The sequence below is a fragment of the Rhodnius prolixus genome, unplaced genomic scaffold, assembly GCF_049639745.1.
Source record: "Rhodnius prolixus isolate KJV_2025 unplaced genomic scaffold, Rpr scaffold_22, whole genome shotgun sequence".
Classification (NCBI taxonomy): domain Eukaryota; kingdom Metazoa; phylum Arthropoda; class Insecta; order Hemiptera; family Reduviidae; genus Rhodnius; species Rhodnius prolixus.
Window position 1 is genome coordinate 776,199 of NW_027411617.1, and position 16,294 is coordinate 792,492.

Genomic DNA, 16,294 nt, shown 5'->3' on the forward strand with positions numbered 1-16,294 from the left:
TTAAATTCTTTGAAGATTACAAGTTTAATACTTCTGAGCACCCAATACAATACAATGCTCACCAATACATCTTTAGTTAGTCAAGGATAGAGCAGGGCAAAGGTTGTTTTGGAATTTTACCTGGTTCAACTCAACGACCACTATGTAAACCATTTTCTGCGGAATTGAGACGGAGTATAGTTTTCCACAACAGTTGTTGGATCGTGCAATTACGAGTATTATGTGTGACAGAAATGTTATAAATAAAGTCCTAAATTCTATCCCTAAATTAATGAATCACCTCTGGTGAAGGGTGGAAATTGCAAACCCCAGGGAAAATAGAGAAAAATAAATGCACAAACACGACTTTTCTCTTACTAAAATTCTGGAGGTACCAATTATAGATTTTGTCCAACTCCAAATTTAGAAACATATTTAATTATTACTAAATTATCTACACCATAAAATTATTAGACATTTAACATCGATAAGACAGTCTACATGGAATGGCTTAAATGTATTTTACCAGAATAATAATCGAAATAAAAGTTGATATTCTAAATGTTATGTAGTAACAACCGTTATACGACTATCGTACCGGACAGTTTTAATATATGTACGAAGTTTAGACACAACCGTAGGAAAACTTTCAAAATATTCTTAGAGAAAACTTCATTCTTTCAAAGAGCTGTTTCAGGTCTTTAAATGTTCTTACAAATAAGTGGGAGGAGGGGGTAACCCTATAAAAAATATGTAATAAATAGAGATGTTACAGTAAATATCGCAATGCCTGAGATAGACCAAATTGGGAACTTACCCCTGGTAAGGTCTTGATGTTATGCAGAGCATTCTGGGCGTCGAGTGCGGCCTTCCTGGTGTAGAAGGTGACGAAACAGCAACCTGCAACATCCAACAAAGCTTAGTGGTCACGTGTGTCTCCTCGCTTTCCTCCACAGTTTTACCGGAAATAGATGCAATCTATTGAGATAGAACGAGTGAATTTCGGAAAATAGTCAGCGTGACTATCTTCAGATACTGCGCCGGCAGTGTGGCAAAGTCAAAATACTTTTTCTCTGATGCTGGATGAAATTCCGAAACTTAAATCAAACATGATGTTAAATGCATGAAAGTAGTACGAAGATATCCCCAATTCTAAAAATTTTCTGAAGGGAGTTTGCTTTGAATTCCTTCGAATTACCAACAACAGGTTTTTTAAAACTGAGTGCCGTATCATTCTACAATGGTGAGAGGGGGTACACAGGTAATTTTTATGAAATGTCATTTTATAACGGATGTATCTTAATATAATGAAAGAGGCAAATCTACGTTTCTGCTGAGTAAAGAGATTTTGGTGAAGAATGAATTTCCCTTCGCTAGCACTCCGATCTTCAGTTTTACCGAGAAGATCAGATGTCCAATCGGAGGATATATAACAAGAGTTTGAAAGCGATTGATGGTCAGGGACCGAATACGGGAAAAATCAGACGCCAACGCCAAGCTAAGAGATTTTACGAGATTAACAACTTAATCGAGCACACAGGATAAGAAGGTCGTATCAGGAGGGGGGCAAACATGACTGAGTAGATAAATGGAGACGCGTAAGTGGGGTTTGTAAACAGTTTGTACAGACGGACGGGAACAAACTATTTGACAGACACTAAGTGAGCCTGACAGCAGACTACTGTAGAATGCTCCTGGGAGTCTCAGGAGCTCCACCTGGCTCTTCGGCTCATAAATAATGCGCCTCTTGCTAGGTGCAATAACCGAAGGAGAAGTTTAATATTTGATCACAATTAAAGCTCTAATTCCTCAAACCTGAGAGAGAGGCAAATATGTTTAGGAAATTTCCTAAAATAGTAAAAATGTAATTCATCCTCCAAGATCTGGAGAGCCTCAGATAATAAACATAAAATTTGTGGATTCACACTCACCATTTGATTGATTCTACAGCCAGTTTGAAATCTCTCATCTAGCAGCGCGCCCTGAGTCCTCAAGACCTGGAAGCTCAGAGCTCACTCACTGAGCCATTCACTTGTCCGAACTTCTCGGACTTTTGGATAAGCTTTAGTAGCCATAACAAGGTTTAGCTGGGCCTGAGAGGCATGAGTCATCAGATCGGATGGTGGGATCTATTTTCAACCTCATTAGACCAGAATCCTGTTCAGCTTAGCGAAATGCCATAAAACATGTGAGAATTTGTGAAATATAAGAACTGGTTTCCGCCCACACAGCTATCCATTGATGGGCGGCTCCTTGGAGAGAACAACTCATAAAATTACTTCCTCCCAGAAAGCCCTTCTACAAATTCAAGGTTAAAATCTAGCGAGGGAGCTCTAATTTTGGGTGAGGATCGTTCTCCTCAGTGTTTAGGGGCTTTTTACCTGTGGAATTGTGAAGCCCTTAATTCCTTTAAAAACACAAAGAATTAAAGACCACGTCTGCTCTTCCAAGAATTTCAAAGACTGAATTTTCCAAGATTTTTCATTTTAAGTAAAGCTAAGCTTGAGAATCCGCTTGGATAGCGATACTAGCTCTACTAGCTGAAGCATAAACTTGAGTTGATTAAGCTTCACTATGCTTAGAAATCTTATTTATAAACATATTTTAATCTACTTTGAGGGGAAGCCATCTTGTTAATCTGCCCCACTGCTCTCTATTACCATCTCAGTGGCGGGTTGAACTGGAGTGGGGAGAACTGGTCCAGTTGGGGGAGGCGGCCGCGGTTAATGAAGGATATTGTAACTCCCAGAAGGAGAAGAGATTACACTTTTGTAATCTATTTCTTTATAAATTTAGGGTATATTTTAGACACATTAATCCCTTTCAGGGAGAACTGAGTAAGTTGTTTAAAAAGATAAGAGAGTGCCAGAGGAGGGGGAAGCCCTGATAAGGGATCAGGAGATGGTTGGTAAGTCTTAAGTTTATCTCTTGTAATATAATACAATTAATTAGTGGGCTTTCATGGAATTTTCTTTTCAAGAGGGAAAAAGTTAACAGTTTGGGCGCCGCCAGGGGGATCTTAGCTGATAGAAAGCGAACTCCAAATAAATAATCTGTCCATTCTGGAGTGCTGTTGTAGATAGAGGTAAAGTGAGACGGTGAAACAGATCGTTGGCTAAATTAGTGGTGAAGAAGGAGCGGGAATAGCCTTTCAGCGGGAGAAGGAGCGCGCTTTTCTTTGATAGCCAGCCTGTTTGATTTCATCCTGTTTCCCTACGTCACTTCCTCTCGCCCACACACACCACTCACAAACAGATGACGATTGAAGGGTTGCTACGAATACAACTTCTTTCCAACTCAAGAACTGGAGCTTTATTTACCCTCTCTCAGTGCCTCATTTCCCGGAAATTACTCATACCACTCTTACTAGGAGTAGGAGGAACTAAAAATGCCAAGTGGAAGAACTTTGGTGAGGTAGTGCGTTGGAAATTGCTAAAAATGTGATTGGGTATGAATGTGTTGACGCACAGACTTGGACTGCGCAGGATCAGTTTCGTTTTAATTAAGTGCTGGGGAATCTTCACTTCTTCTTCCTGAGACAGTGGGAGAGATCACATTATGCTCACCAACAACATGCCCGATGATACCCGATTACCTGACATTGTAACCCACACAGACAGCCGACACGTTGCCATAATTATAAAGACAAGTTGTCTTGAGCTCTGCCAAAGTCTTTACTTCCATCCCTTCCTCACTTCCTCTTTCTCTGTGGCCGCGGCGTCTGTTGTTCCTGTAGTGTACTTTACAAATCGCAGACGTACAACTTCATTTACATTATGTTCCTATTTCACAGATCTAAATTACAATTACTGGGCCGAGGTCGAGCAAAGGTCAACGCTTCACAGTTGAGTATTGTTATTACACATCCATCTTAGATAATTACTGGAGAATTTTGTTGAACTCGGGGTTCGCAGGAAGTTTCTCTTGGATGTTATATAGGGTGATCCTAACTGGGGCATGATTTCTCTTAATGTCCTTGTTATGGAAGCAAACAGGATATGGATCCAGATCACGCTGAATCCCACACACTGACATACTCCACTTACGCTTTATACATATACAAATTTTCTTAAAAAATGGTATTCATACTAAAAAAGCAGTCGTATCCCCGATGCTAAATACTGTGCCATATCAATCAATAAACTGTTTTGGGACAAAATGTTTCAAATACAAGTAGCAGCACACAGAGTTCAAAGAGCAACATATTCGGAAAATAGCCAATCAGGTGGATACCCCCCTCCAGTAAAAAGGAGCTCCGGTCGATTTATTTTCTTCAAATTAGACCTTACGTAACTCTGAAGAGGCTCTTTAAAAGTGCTTTTACGTTCCAACAAAGAATCACATGAATTTTCTTGGGGGCATGTTTCTATTATTTACTAAAGCTAAGGTTACTAAGTTTAAAGAAATCGAAACCATTTTGGAGAAAACTCACAAAATTAAAAAATTGCTTGATTTTGTCCTAAAATATAAAATTGTCCTAAAAGTTAAAAATCCATTGGTGACTTTGAAAATCGAACATCGAATTTGAGCTCTGTTTATTTAAGCTGATCACTGCTCAGACCGACCAACAAACATACAAACTAAAAGTTCGCCGTCTATGTTTAGGTTTCTATTAACTCTCTTTGCTTAACTTCACCGCGTGAAGAGTAAGAGTACGCGTTTCAAAACAAAGTGCCAATTTTGAAGGCAAAAACCAGATTTGTTGACATAAAGTTTTTCTGACATGGAAACAATCTCTGGAACCACTCCATACTCGAGTTTAGAACCCCACGTGGATAAGGGCAAGTGTATAAAATAACTGACTTCCTGGGGATACTAACCCAGGCAATCAGCACCGGAAGCTGAGAACTGCCATTGAATTTATATTTAAATTGAGTTAATTGAGAACGTTGTATTTTATTTATGGCCGCAGCAAGCTGTGCAGAGCAGTCACACATGATTGGGTCGGGCGACATGACTCTGCTAGATCATTAGTTGAAAAAGAGCACTGGCTGCAGGACCGTTAGTGACGGCCAAACGATCGCCAGTTGTACAGCAACGTGAGGGCACCATTAGGGCATTGCGACAAGGCAGCTCGCTGTTTCGCCTCAACTCACTGCTGATCCAGAGAGCGACGCATTGCGTGTAATCCGATCGGGCCAACAGCCAATCAACCCCCCCCCGTACCTCACAGTCTATCTCACTTACAGCAGATTTCCAAATGTTCGCTTCGATTTTAAATAAAAGCCCAATTTTGTCGGTTCGTTGGATTGTATTTCCATTTCATGGTTTTTGTAAACAGTTTACTTTGTTTTTGTTTTACCTCGTTTTAAAGGAATTACTTATTTTTTCTCCGATATAAACGCCTTGCCTAGAAAACTTTTGCCTATCTTTTTTAAGGACATAGTAAAACGGCTTTTGCCCTCTAACCAAGACTTAGAGGCATAGCTCAACCACTCTGGGTCTCAGCACCTTTTTCTTCCAATTAAGACTTAGAGGCACAGCTCAACCACGAAGCTCTAGGTCGCTGAGCGCTTTTGTCCTGGAACGAATTTAAAGCTTAATGAAAGACAACAAGAGAATCAGAGTTTTTGTTTCGTGAATACCAGCTACGACAAGTATTATAATTGAAGAGATATAATAAAGTAACAATTAAATCAACTGAATCGATGGTTGACCTGAGCTACGCGTTTAACGCTATTACAAAGCCAACAGTTTACAGTCGATTATGGAGGGCAATCAAGTGTTAAACAATATTTATTATAAATCTTTATCACTCGTCACTCGGGTGTGTGTGAGCGGAGACCTGATGACATCACTGCTACGTCATTAAAGCAGCTCAATTTTCATTTATTTAGTCTAGTTTATTATTGGATTTATTTATTAGCTTTTCCACCTTTGAAATATACCGAATGACCTTTTTCAATTGCTAAAGAAATTACGGCCCCACTGGTAGCGGGGGTTCTCTTTCCTCCAATGTGCCATTTCTTTTATTCGTACGACCTTACCACTTTTATGAAAAACAATCAAATGTGGAACGGAAATTCTAAATTTGGAAAAAAATCGATTGAACGAAAGTGTCATTTTCCAGCTTCCATATTTGAGTGTTTGAGGGTAGTCTCGAAAACGACTCCAGCGTATTTTTATAAATTTGGTTCCAATTTTAGGCAATTTGAAACATTCTCACAGTAAAAATCAATTCATGATGTGTCTCATTTAAGTGCGTCAATTTATCAATAGTAGTGTTAGTAGTTAAGTTTCCTGTCTCCTGTCGCTGTCTGCAAGGTTTTTCCATTTCAGCTAGTAGTTTGTAATGCAGACTCTATTTCACCCTTCAGACTGCCAGCACTGGTCAATACTGCTTCCTCCACTGTTATTTCTAGTTCGAGGAGCCATACCAAGAATGATACTTGTCGAACAACACCCATACATTGGAAAAACTTATTTTCTTTTATATAGAGAAAATGTTTACATTTAATCTGAATACAAATAAATAGAGTATTTGGAAACACTATCTGATGGAGTTGAACACAGCATTAATATGTCTACGATCAAAAGAACTCGCAGTTGGCAGTCCAAGTGTGTGTAAACGTATCAGCACGGAGTTCATCATTGTATTCTAGAATGTTTGTTTTCAATTTGCAGCCGACTCTTTGCCAATCTAGAACTGCTTGTTGTAACCCCGGTTCTTTCGTGGGCCCCAGACCATGGCTCTCTGTACTCAAATCTTATTAGTGAGAATATTATCTTGTCGTTCTTGATTTGCGGAGTGATTGGGGTGCTTACTCGAAAACTAACAAAATTCTATTAATTGGATTCTGCATTTCATTTGATATTTCTTCGAAAATTGTACTTGTAAAATGTTCATATTTAATATTAAAGTCAACAATCTTTTTAGTATATCTAGTAAGTAACCAGAGAAACAAAATATCTAAATTTCCCATAGAAAAGTCTTGTGTTATACAAATATAATAACGCAGCCTAAAACCATGTGTAACCTTCCCAGAGAATCGATCTGAATTTTTAGAAACTATACTGCAAACTCTTTACTTCCCACAAGTGGGGGAACTCGAAAGATTTAGTTCCGGCTATACTTGAAATACAGAAAATTGGTTGCAGTTGTAGAAGTTATTAAAATATGTCAGTAGCCATTGAGGTCTGATGTTGAGCAATGAAATTAGATCAACTCCTAACAATACATTAATAAAATCAATAAATGTTTGAGAGATACTATAGATGGAGTAAATTGTAGAAACTAACTCTATAAAACAGAGTTTCTGTAAAGTAAGTTCTGGCGCGAAATGGTTAATTATAATAGGTGGACTGGTATCCACCAGGTGGAGGATAAATTCAGATTTAATACTATTGTGGTGGGCTGGAGGTTGTTAGAACTGTGCCAGAGAACACAGTGGCTAGCAGAGGTTGGTAACACTGAGGCACACGGTTAGAATCAGGCGAGAAGGAGAGTGTTGGAGGTTACATGTTTGCTATCAATTAGGAAGGTTCGGCGAGACTGAATCCTCTTTTCCTGTTCTTCTGCTACCTTTTCACCCTCTTCTGTTTATTTAGAGGAAACACCCTAACACAAACATCCATATATATTATTATATAGTCTACATAGACTTTAGTTGGGTAGTCTAATACTCGTATTATTGCAATGGAAATTCATAACACTTGGGGGTGCCTTGAAAAAGTAGTGGAACTAGTCTGTGATGTCTGCTATATACGTTTTGGGCAATATGGGCGGTCGTTGGGTTCGATCAGGGCACTGATCCCTGGCGGAGTGTCAAAGCGGCTACCCGGGAGACGTCACTATCATGTGCCGCCCTTGGAAGCTTTCAGGTGGAGAGCTGGTTATTACTTAAGGTAAGGGAATTACAAGTTGATCAAAGCAAAAAGTTCAAGTTGAGAGAACTTCACCAAGAGCTGGGCTTGAACATCCCTAATCAGCTCGTGGCCCCGAATGTGGGGTTCTTGAATATCTTCTATCAATGAATTGTAGCCCTTATTCATATAAGGGCCATCCGTGCTCATGCTCTTAATCACTTCATGATGAGGCTGATTTTCGCGAACGACTGACGAGATAATCCTCTGGTGGCTTAAGTGCCATGGAAGCTGGAATCACGACCAAATCTACTTCTCTGAGATATTCTTGAAGAAACGTGGCAGTCTTAGCAATTAGGTACCCGTTTGAACATTTTTAAATGTCTTTTATAAGCAGTTTGTGAAAATTCTTATATTTTTTTAGTGAAATGTAGGAATATTTTCTTTCGAACATCTATTTCACAAATGTGAAAAGATGATAACAATTAGTTAATGAACGTGTTTAGAAATATTAAGGTTCGGTCTATCACGAGCGGCAAGAGGAAATTAATTGCAGGAAGTGGAATACACTTTGGCAGTAAATTTGTTTTGCTCGATTCCTTCACTGTGAAGAAAAATATGAATGAATAAAAAGTTCATTTCAAAAATTTATTGTCGATCTTGAAGAATGTGCATTTGTTTAGCGGATGGGGTCTACCAAAGGAGCTCCGGATTGTGGAGAGGCTGCTGGACCAAATGGACTATTCAACAAGTGACAGTCCTTTATGGCCCACAGACTGCTCGTCTGGAACTCTTCTTGATCCCAACGCTCCTTCATCCTGTTGCTCTCAAACCAAGTTTCCGGGGAAAATCATTTCAAAAAACTTGATAATTGGAATTCACTTCCTTTGCCACAAACACTAGACGCAGGGAATGAGGAAAACCTGGCCAAGAAATGCAATAATTTTGAATTATTTTTGTAGGGGAAGTAAGCGAATTTTAAGAAACAATAAAAATACCAAATTGGATAGCACTCCTGAAGTACAACATCCTTCTGTTGGAAGTTCTTACATGGAAAATTAACTTCCAAAAAATAAACAAAGGTAACTTTTTAGTATCTCCAGTTTTCAGCATTCAGGCTGAATCAGATTAAGATACCATCACTGATTCAATCTTACATCAACTTTGATGGACATTCCAACTGTCAGTGGACACCGCTGTTAGCAGGTGAAAAGTTGCAGTTATTATGAATGAAGAGCTATATAGCGTTTTACTGTAGAATTTCTAAGCACCTCTTATACTCGTATATTAATCATATTTAATTTTTACAATTCCTACTTTTAGCTTACATTGCACTTTTTCTGGTGGAATTTTCTCGTAAATATTTCCAGCAATTTTCCCTTTAAAGTACGTTCATCACTCACATCTGGATCTACCATTTCTATTTAGGAAACTTCGGTTATGAAACTTGAGAAATGCACTTAGAGAAAGTCGTGCGAGTTTCGAAACTCAGTTATTTATTCATTTGCTTCCATCGGGCACTAGTCGGTGGCACTGCCTGGCATTCCAAATCAACTTATTTACACAATCTCAAAATTGTTATTTATTTTCTCACTTCAGTCATGGAAGAAACTTTTTCAATTTCACGTTTCATAGTATTTCCGGAGGCGTTTCCTCCACTTCACCGACTTCAAATTGCACGCGCCGCTCTAATCCGAGCACACACATTCCCTTTTATATATTAGACATCAATAATTCTGCCAACTGGAACTGGCTCAACAAATTTCACTTTTTCTTTCTCTTATCATCGAATTTCCCAGGAAAAGTGTCATGGTTATAGATCTACAGGATCCAATTAGTAAGCCAATTTCTAAGAATTTTTTTTAAGAAAACCCCAAAAAGTTTAAAAATAATAAAATGGCTTTTCCGGACAGCTGATCCAGTACAACACCATGTTTTAGAAAAGAGATTAGCAATGCGTTTAACGTATTGGATTCCCACGCGGAGATCCCGGGTTCGAAACAAGCCGCTGCTAGCCCTTAGACTTTCATTCCTAGGAGCTTCTTACAGACAGCACTGTCCGCTGATGGACCTCCAAATCTAAAATCTGCACAGCAATACTTCATCTTAGGAATACAGAAGAATGTAAAAGACCTACAAATAAATTATGCAAATGTTTCAAAATTACTAAATTTGTCCATTTACTTGTTTTAGGAGAGGAAGCAGTGGATGCTGGGCGGGAGATCACTATGGTAACCAACCAATCAATTGATGTGTAATCATCTGGAAATTCAGCCTAAACCTAGAGTTCAGTGTGTTCAAATGGTCCCAATTGTTTGTGTCGGCCCCCTCGCTGACAAACTTCTCTTCTCCATCCTCGGGTCGCTCTCTCTCGCACATCAACTCTTTTATTTCCGCACCAGAGGATTCACTTCGGATATATATATATGAAACATTAGACTCCAAATGTACTGTGACTCAGTAGATATAATTAATACAATTCAGTTCTAGCAGTCTATCTCTCAAATTTGAAATGCCGACTCGGCTTTGATTGCCGCTCAATTGATCTGGACTTGGTAGTAACCTTGCCCGTTAGTACAAAGATTATTACATTAAAGAGAGAAATAATTGAGTCGCTCAAATTACGTGTTCTAAGCCAATTTCAAAAGCGGATATGCCACTTTCACTGTTCTCAGATTTTTTCTAATTTAGCTTCTACAATTTCCTTTAAACTTCCGATAGGAGTTTTGCCGGCAGAATATGAAAGTTTGGCATTTTATTGTATTTACTTCACAGGATGCCAAACCAAGCTTGTTTATGCCAACTGAACATCACCTGGACCTTTACAGAACGTCTAATGCAAATAAATAACAATTTTATGTTTTTCAAATATGTGAACAAAATAATTTTTTAAAAGTTTAAAAGTTAAATTATAATTTTTTTGTTTAAATTTATACCTGATTACAATTTCAGTGAACAGCCGTAATAACGCTTTGGAAGTATATCATTCTACCAGAAGTGTGACGTCCAATGTTTTTTTTTTCTAAGTAATCTGTAACTGTCTCAGACATGACTCAGAAATGCAAACTAAGTCCGGTCCACCCTTTGGTTTGAAACATGTTCCCTGAGTACCGAGGTTCGAGTTGGTGAGTTGAGGCGTCCCACTTTCTTGATTAGAATCATTATGACGAATATATCTCTTTAATACAAACTCTACGATGAAGAGAATATAATTATGGAGAGAAATTCATAGAAGTGTTGTTGAGCGCTGTAGAGAGAGGTAAGAGTAGTCTGAATTAGTGTGCAGCAACATCCTGTATTGGAGCGTCTGGGATTATTAATTTCATTTTTTAGTTGCGGACGCAAAGGCGGGGGGGAGTATCGAACAAAGCCTAAATTATTCCGCATTGCTGTAGGACCAGTATGGAGGGCTCCCCTCACTGCGAGCTTGGTACCCGACGTCTGTAACGCAGTGCAGGGCTTGTTTCCAAAGTAAAATGGGAAAATTATGCCAGTACGGTCATTGCATTAATTCATGGCTGCCAAGAAAGAAGGATGATGATAAGACGAGTAGAACATGGCCGCTGCATTGATCCGGGCTGCAATCGCCCTGAATATTAACTCTCATGAACTTGTGAGACTTGGGTCGTAATTAATGTACCGTAATCACCTTCTAAGTGGGACGTACGCTCAGGAAGTGCCGCATTGTCTGGTAGATGCAGCACCCTAAACTCGTCCAACCTCACAAACCAAAGTTGCCAATCTGGTATGAACGCTCATGCGACTTCCTACTATCCCAATTGGCAAAATTACATTTTTGAAATATTTAGAAGGAGCATAACCTCGAAATAAGGTATTCCTCTCACTCCGGATTAATTTTACAGCATTAAATTTTAATTAATTTTGCGTAGAATTCATTAGATGTCAGAGCTGGCCATTTTCATTCACAAAATATTTGTTCAAAAGTGTTAAAAAAATGGAAGATTTAAAATGTAATTATTAATTAATAGTTTAAGTGGGGACCTCCTAACGTGGGACCAACTCCCCTCCTATAGCATATACCAGTGCTTCTTCTTCCAACTATGGGTCGCGACCCTTTGGTGGGGTCGCGAGAGAATTTTCAGGAGTCGCGGAAATATATTGTGAATTGATAAATTAATTCACCTATTAACAATTTAGTAACAAGTAAATAGAAAAAACAAGTTTTTTTGGTTTACTTCAGGAAATCGGGATATATGTTGTAGTGATCCTATCAAAGATACCATGCAAATGAAGTATAAGTTTGTTGTTATGTGGCAGTGCACTTTTCAATGGAGTTTAGGTTTCGCCCAATAGCACGGTGTCCGTTAATCTTTCAAACACATGGTAAATGTTAATGGCTGTAAACTTCTACGTTTCATACAAATTAAAAACATCCTTACTTATTTACGATTTATTAATAGTTTAATTTGTACTCTAAAATGGATAAATAGCTAAATCATGCCAAGAAATGTGAATCCGAAAACGAAGAAACCAAAACGACTTCGAGTACATTAGAAAATAAGAGGAAAATACAAGAAAAGAGCTCGAATCGTTCAGAAGAATGAAGATACGAGTACAATGAATCTTTTCTGCAATACGGGTTTAATTTTAACAGTAACCGCTTTGTTTAATCTGCAACGAAACTTTGGCTGATGAAAGCATGGAGTCCAAAAAATTAAAAACGCATTTTGAAACGAAGCATCCTACCCACTCAAATGAAACAGTCAAATATTTTGAAAGGCTTTTGAGAGATTTAAAAAAAAAAACTAAGTTCTAAAAAAATATGCTGCGGTCCAGAAATATGCTTATAAGCATCCTACGAAACATCATTTTGTCAGCGAAAACGAAGAAACCTTTTACACCTGCTGAAAGACTTATATTGCCCGCAGCAGTAAATGTTTCTCAGTTGATTCACAGATATAAGTATCACATATTCTACAATCATTCATAAACCGTAGTTGTTGGTGAAATGAAAAATAAATCTTCAAAAAAATCTCTTTTTGCTTTTGTATAATTTCATTCTTTATTAAATACCTATGGAGGGAAAAATCATGAAAAAATTATTAAGTACAATTTTCATTGGAAAAATAGGCTTAAAAAGTCATAATGGTGGAACGTAGAAGTGGTAAGTGGGCGTGTAATTGAGCGACCTACCTACCTATGATTCTATTGGCCAGTACACACGCCCACCGTACACTTGCTCGATCAGCCATTAGGATTTTTAATGTGAATTAACTATATTAAAACAATGTTTTAGAATTTTTTCACTATTTTTTCCTCCGTAGGTATTTCATAAGGAATCAATTTATGCAATAAAAGTTTTCACTACAAAAATTAATGTAATTATTAACTTAACGGTTTTATTCTTACGAAATTCTTCAATACAATCAAAATTAGGCACATCATAATTGAAATAAAACATATTCTACAATCATTCATAAACCGTAGTTGTTGGTGAAATGAAAAATAAATCTTCAAAATAATCTCTTTTTGCTTTTGTATAATTTCATTCTTTATTAAATACCTATGGAGGGAAAAATCATGAAAAAATTATTAAGTACAATTTTCATTGGAAAAATAGGCTTAAAAAGTCATAATGGTGGAACGTAGAAGTGGTAAGTGGGCGTGTAATTGAGCGACCTACCTACCTATGATTCTATTGGCCAGTACACACGCCCACCGTACACTTGCTCGATCAGCCATTAGGATTTTTAATGTGAATTAACTATATTAAAACAATGTTTTAGAATTTTTTCACTATTTTTTCCTCCGTAGGTATTTCATAAGGAATCAATTTATGCAATAAAAGTTTTCACTACAAAAATTAATGTAATTATTAACTTAACGGTTTTATTCTTACGAACTTCTTCAATACAATCAAAATTAGGCACATCATAATTGAAATAAAACATATTCTACAATCATTCATAAACCGTAGTTGTTGGTGAAATGAAAAATAAATCTTCAAAATAATCTCTTTTTGCTTTTGTATAATTTCATTCTTTATTAAATACCTATGGAGGGAAAAATCATGAAAAAATTATTAAGTACAATTTTCATTGGAAAAATAGGCTTAAAATGTCTTAATGGTGGAACGTAGAGGTGGTAGGTGGGCGTGTAATTAAGCGACCTACCTACCTATGATTCTATTGGCCAGAATACACGCCCACCGTACACTTGCTCGATCCGCCATTAGGATTTTTAATGTGAATTAACTCTATTAAAACAATGTTTTAGAATTTTTTCACTATTTTTTCCTCCGTAGGTATTTCATAAAGAATCAATTTATGCAATAAAAGTTTTCACTACAAAAATCAATGTAATTATTAACTTAACGTTTTTATTCTTACAAAATTCTTCAATACAATCAAAATTAGGCACATCATAATTGAAATAAAACATATTCTACAATCATTCATAAACCGTAGTTGTTGGTGAAATGAAAAATAAATCTTCAAAATAATCTCTTTTTGCTTTTGTATAATTTCATTCTTTATTAAATACCTATGGAGGGAAAAATCATGAAAAAATTATTAAGTACAATTTTCATTGGAAAAATAGGCTTAAAATGTCTTAATGGTGGAACGTAGAGGTGGTAGGTGGGCGTGTAATTAAGCGACCTACCTACCTATGATTCTATTGGCCAGAATACACGCCCACCGTACACTTGCTCGATCCGCCATTAGGATTTTTAATGTGAATTAACTCTATTAAAACAATGGTTTAGAATTTTTTCACTATTTTTTCCTCCGTAGGTATTTCATAAAGAATCAATTTATGCAATAAAAGTTTTCACTACAAAAATCAATGTAATTATTAACTTAACGTTTTTATTCTTACAAAATTCTTCAATACAATCAAAATTAGGCACATCATAATTGAAATAAAACATATTCTACAATCATTCATAAACCGTAGTTGTTGGTGAAATGAAAAATAAATCTTCAAAAAAATCTCTTTTTGCTTTTGTATAATTTCATTCTTTATTAAATACCTATGGAGGGAAAAATCATGAAAAAATTATGAAGTACAACTTTCATTGGAAAAATAGGCTTAAAAAGTCATAATGGTGGAACGTAGAAGTGGTAAGTGGGCGTGTAATTGAGCGACCTACCTACCTATGATTCTATTGGCCAGTACACACGCCCACCGTACACTTGCTCGATCAGCCATTAGGATTTTTAATGTGAATTAACTATATTAAAACAATGTTTTAGAATTTTTTCACTATTTTTTCCTCCGTAGGTATTTCATAAGGAATCAATTTATGCAATAAAAGTTTTCACTACAAAAATTAATGTAATTATTAACTTAACGGTTTTATTCTTACGAAATTCTTCAATACAATCAAAATTAGGCACATCATAATTGAAATAAAACATATTCTACAATCATTCATAAACCGTAGTTGTTGGTGAAATGAAAAATAAATCTTCAAAATAATCTCTTTTTGCTTTTGTATAATTTCATTCTTTATTAAATACCTATGGAGGGAAAAATCATGAAAAAATTATTAAGTACAATTTTCATTGGAAAAATAGGCTTAAAATGTCTTAATGGTGGAACGTAGAGGTGGTAGGTGGGCGTGTAATTAAGCGACCTACCTACCTATGATTCTATTGGCCAGAATACACGCCCACCGTACACTTGCTCGATCCGCCATTAGGATTTTTAATGTGAATTAACTCTATTAAAACAATGGTTTAGAATTTTTTCACTATTTTTTCCTCCGTAGGTATTTCATAAAGAATCAATTTATGCAATAAAAGTTTTCACTACAAAAATTAATGTAATTATTAACTTAACGGTTTTATTCTTACGAAATTCTTCAATACAATCAAAATTAGGCACATCATAATTGAAATAAAACATATTCTACAATCATTCATAAACCGTAGTTGTTGGTGAAATGAAAAATAAATCTTCAAAATAATCTCTTTTTGCTTTTGTATAATTTCATTCTTTATTAAATACCTATGGAGGGAAAAATCATGAAAAAATTATTAAGTACAATTTTCATTGGAAAAATAGGCTTAAAAAGTCTTAATGGTGGAACGTAGAAGTGGTAAGTGTGCGTGTAATTGAGCGACCTACCTACCTATGATTCTATTGGCCAGAATACACGCCCACCGTACACTTGCTCGATCCGCCATTAGGATTTTTAATGTGAATTAACTCTATTAAAACAATGGTTTAGAATTTTTTCACTATTTTTTCCTCCGTAGGTATTTCATAAAGAATCAATTTATGCAATAAAAGTTTTCACTACAAAAATTAATGTAATTATTAACTTAACGTTCTTATTCTTACAAAATTCTTCAATACAATCAAAATTAGGCACATCATAATTGAAATAAAACATATTCTACAATCATTCATAAACCGTAGTTGTTGGTGAAATGAAAAATAAATCTTCAAAATAATCTGTTTTTGCTTTTGTATAATTTCATTCTTTATTAAATACCTATGGAGGGAAAAATCATGAAAAAATTATTAAGTACAATTTTCATTG

At 36.3% G+C, this 16,294-nt stretch overlaps 1 protein-coding gene across 19 annotated transcripts in view; it reads right to left on the minus strand.

Annotated features, from left to right (window-relative positions):
- Window positions 1-16,294, minus strand: part of LOC141457520 (CUGBP Elav-like family member 1-A) — a 585,923-nt gene that overhangs the window by 122,098 nt on the left and 447,531 nt on the right. For all 19 annotated transcript variants that reach the window (XM_074134630.1, XM_074134647.1, XM_074134641.1 and 16 more), the window contains one exon: window positions 797-879. In XM_074134630.1, the coding sequence (XP_073990731.1) occupies window positions 797-879 (83 nt within the window). The remainder of the gene's footprint in view (window positions 1-796; window positions 880-16,294) is intronic.